Genomic DNA, 4,403 nt, shown 5'->3' on the forward strand with positions numbered 1-4,403 from the left:
AATAACCTGCTAACCCCAAGAAACTCCTGATCTCTGTGGGGGTTCTTGGTCTTTCCCAATTCATTATAGCTTCAATCTTTGCTGGATCTACCTTTATTCCTTCACGACTCACTATGTGTCCTAGAAATTGAACTTCTTGTAACCAAAATTCACATTTAGAAAACTTTGCATACAACTTCTCCTTTCTTAGTATCTCTAAGGCTGTTCTTAAATGTTCTGCATGCTCCTCAGCTGTCTTAGAATATATCAGAATATCATCTATAAAAACAATCACAAACTTGTCCAAATACTTCTTAAAGACTCTATTCATTAAATCCATAAAAGCTGCTGGTGCATTCGTTAATCCAAAAGCCATCACTAAAAATTCATAATGCCCGTACCTTGTTCTAAAAGCTGTCTTAGGTATATCCTCAGATTTGATTTTGAGCTGATGGTATCCTGACCTAAGATCAATCTTAGAAAAATATTCTGCTCCTTTCAACTGGTCAAACAAGTCGTCAATACGAGGTAAAGGATATCGATTCTTGATAGTAAGCTTATTAAGCTCTCTATAATCTATGCATAACCTCATACTTCCATCTTTCTTCTTTACAAACAACACTGGTGCTCCCCATGGGGATACACTCGGTCTGATCACTCCTTTTTCCAATAACTCTTGTAATTGTTTTGCCAATTCTTTCATCTCTACGGGGTGCCATCCTATACGGGGCTTTGGATACCGGCTCCGTTCCAGGTGCTAAATCAATTGCAAATTCTATCTCTCTATCTGGAGGAAGTCCTGGTAACTCATCCGGAAACACGTCTGGAAATTCATTCACTACAGGAATATTTTCAAGTTTTACTGGTTCTTGACTTTTATCAATTACATAGGCAATATAGGCTTCGCATCCTTGACGTAACATCCTCTTTGCTTGAATCATGGTTAAGAACTTCTTTACTTGCTTTTGTCCTCTAAACGTTATTATCTTGTCGTCTGGTGTCATTAGTATTACTTTCTTATTTTTACAATCTATCTGCGCACTATATTTAGACAGCCAGTCCATCCCTAAGATTACATCAAATTCCCCTAACTTGAAGGGTATCAAGTCGGCGCAAAATTTACTTCCTAAAATCTCAACTTCACAATTAGGACAAACTTGATTAACGGAAATACGATCCTGATTAGCTAGCTCTACATTCATAGCCTCATTCAACAATTCAACCGGACAATTCAACTTATCAACAAAAGCTTGAGAAATAAATGATCTAGTGGCTCCGGAATCAATTAACACCTTGGCATTTAAAGAGTTTACATTAAGCGTACCTGCCACCACGTCGGCATCCTGAATAGCATCCTTCACTGACATATCAAAGACTCTTGCCCTAGGAGGCTCATTCACTTTTGGAACAGTTCCCATGATTCTAAGTGCATTACTAACTGGAGCTGATGTTTTGCAATCCCTAGCCATATGTCCTTGCTTCCCACATTTGAAACATGCATATCCTATAGCTGGAGCTTTACTTGTTGAGCTCTTATTCGCCTGATCTCTTATTGCTGATTGATTCTGGCATTCTCTAGAATAATGTCCTTTCTGGTTGCACCTAAAGCACACTACGTTCGGCTTGTTGCACACTCCTCCATGTCTCTTGCCACATATCTGGCATTCTGGTATAGAAGACCTCTGCTGATTGGCCTGATTTCCCATAATGAAACGACCACCTTGTCCACTACTGCCTATATTCTGCTTCTTAAAATTGGAACTCCTTCCTGCTTGAAATTTCCCTTTCTTCCGGAACCTCCCCTGATGGGATGGTCCTTCTCTATTGTCTGGCTTTCTTTTCTTATCCTCTTTAGACTTCTGAAACAACTCATTTTCATCCTCCGCAATCATTGCCTTCTCAACCACTGCCGCATAAGTCTCTAATTTCAAAATAGCTAACTTGCTTCTAATCCAAGGCTTCAGACCTTGTTGGAATCTTTTTGCTTTCTGCCTATCGGTCTCTACATAAGTTGGCACAAACCTAGCCAATTCCGCAAACTTATTCTCATATTCAACCACAGACATATTTCCTTGTTTCAGCTCTAAAAAGTTCAACTCCATTTGGTCTTGAAGAAACCTAGGAAAATATTTTTCTAAAAACAATTCCTTAAACCTCTCCCAAGTAATCTCAACTGTACCTTCCATATTCTTCACAGATTCCCACCAATACGTTGCTTCATTCTTTAAGTAATGACTGGCAAACTTTGTTTTCTGGTCCTCACTTGCTGGAACTAATTCAAAACACTTTTCCATTTCTTTTAGCCATGTTTGGGCTGCAACAGGATCTGCTGAGCCCTTAAACTCTGGAGGATGAACTGCCTGAAAAGTTTTAAAAGTTACCCTAGGATTCTCTTGATGTTGCTGTTGTCGGGTAAGATGAGCAGTTTGTTGTGCCAAAATTTGAATTAGTTGGGCCACAGCAGGATCTACTGGGCCTATGTTGACATTCTGGTTATCATTGTTATCATTGATGCTGTTGGTGCCTTCAGGATCACTGTTGGCACGAGTATGTCTTGTTGGAGGCATTCTGTAAAGAAGAAACAATTCACTTAGTCGTTTTAAATCAAATTCTCTTTTTATAAAAGGTTTTTAAGGAAACAGAATTATACATTTTTGAAAACATTTTTGAGATTGTTTAACTAAATAAATTGCATGCTTCTTTACAGAATGTAAAGCAATAAAAGAAAGGGTGCAATATTATCACAAGAGTTTATGATCGGTACTGAAAGTAAAGTAAAGTAAAACAAGTGCGATAAAGTAAAGGACAAGACTGTAAAGTAAAAGATGCTGATATATATAAGTCAGTGCTGGAGATACAAGCGTCAAGCGCTTCGTCAAAAGTAACGTACAACAACAGCAACAACAAACCTATCATCTAGTCAGCTCGGCTAGTCTATATATACATGCCAAAATCTGCTGACAACCACAACAACATACCTATCATCTAGTCAGCTCCGCTAGTCTATATATACATGTCAAAATCTGCTGACCTGATACATACTACTCACTACACACTGCATCATACACACTACTCACTATAATACTGATCATCTCCAACATCTGATATACTCCAGACCTATGGGAAATCTGGGCCTCCGATAACATCCAGCTGCTCCAAGACCCAACGAGCCCAGTCTATAATATCCCCAGGGGTACCAAGTGGTGCGGTGATCCCACATAATCTCTCTACTGCCTCCGTCCTAAAAGCACGTATCTCCTCTCTCAACTGTCGCTCTCCCCTGTTAGGATCTAGGTCCCTCATTGCCTGTGTCAGCTCTCCAATCTGGCCCAACAGCTCCTCTCTCTCCATCAGGAGTGCCTGGTAATAGTGATAGGGTACCGAAAGAGGGGAACACGGATAAGAGGGTCCGACACCTGAAAATCCAGAAGACTCATGCTCTGGTGGAGGTCCACGGATAGGAGGTCGTATCATGGGAGCAGGTGGGGGTATCATCCTAAGTGGTATAGGTGCAATAGGGGTCTGTCCACTACGAGGGTATCCAGGTGGACGTGAAGGTCCAGCTACAGGTGGGGGTGTAAGTGCCCTAGGTGGAGATATAGGTACAACTCCAGGACGGGGTGGAAGTCCCTCAACCGTCGACTCTGAATGATCAGAATGAACCGGGGTACTGGGGCCTGACATTCCTGATAATCTGAGAATCAACATAAACAAACACGTATAAGAATCTGTATCCACTACCAAAATCAACCCTAAATCTATTACGAATTATCCTCAACCTCTCAACGTTCTATCTACCTATCACTCATTTCTATTCCTAGTCTTCTACCCATCCTAACAATCTAGGCTTGTTTCATTGACTTATAACCTGTCGCTCTGATACCAACCTGTGGCGCCCTCCAAACCCGGGTCAGAAGTTTGGGGTCCACACCATAACATAAACCTATAATTAATATAATATATGCAGTGACCCTTAACTGTCCATGGATCGCAACAGGTTAAAGTATAAAACAAGCCACAACATAACTTTAATTATTACAAACCCAAATCCCAAAATATAAACTTAATTCTTACAAGCTTACACATCACTTGTGTCTCGTTACTCAAGCTAATACATATAATAAAAGCCAAGTGCCGCTGATAGCTCTCTCCATCTCTCAGCCTGGAATCCTGGCCTTACCACTAGCCTGAGGGTCGTCGTTACCAACTTTCTCTGCCTTCACTGGAAAGAACATAAAGTATCGCAAGAGTGAGCTAACAAGCTCAGCAAGTATAACAATGCCAATTTAAAACATTAATCATAAGCTGAAGCAAACCAGTGTCTAATGGAATCAATCTCAATATCAAGATTTGTTTTTAAAGTATCAATTAGAATTGGAAATTAAATTTATTTTTAAAAATCAAAGGTTAGGCTGCTGATCAGT

The 4,403-nt window shown here is 40.2% G+C and overlaps 1 protein-coding gene across 1 annotated transcript; it reads right to left on the minus strand.

Moving 5' to 3' along the window:
- Positions 1 to 3,096: 3,096 nt before the first annotated feature.
- On the minus strand, positions 3,097 to 3,788 carry LOC135147074 (uncharacterized). The gene is made up of 2 exons (XM_064079484.1): positions 3,778 to 3,788; positions 3,097 to 3,673 (listed from the first exon to the last, which is right to left on the minus strand). Exons 1-2 carry the CDS (start codon positions 3,786 to 3,788, stop codon positions 3,097 to 3,099), a joined length of 588 nt encoding a protein of 195 aa, XP_063935554.1.
- Between the last annotated feature and the right edge of the window lie 615 nt (positions 3,789 to 4,403).

The sequence above is a fragment of the Daucus carota genome, chromosome 6, assembly GCF_001625215.2.
Source record: "Daucus carota subsp. sativus chromosome 6, DH1 v3.0, whole genome shotgun sequence".
Classification (NCBI taxonomy): Eukaryota; Viridiplantae; Streptophyta; class Magnoliopsida; order Apiales; family Apiaceae; genus Daucus; species Daucus carota.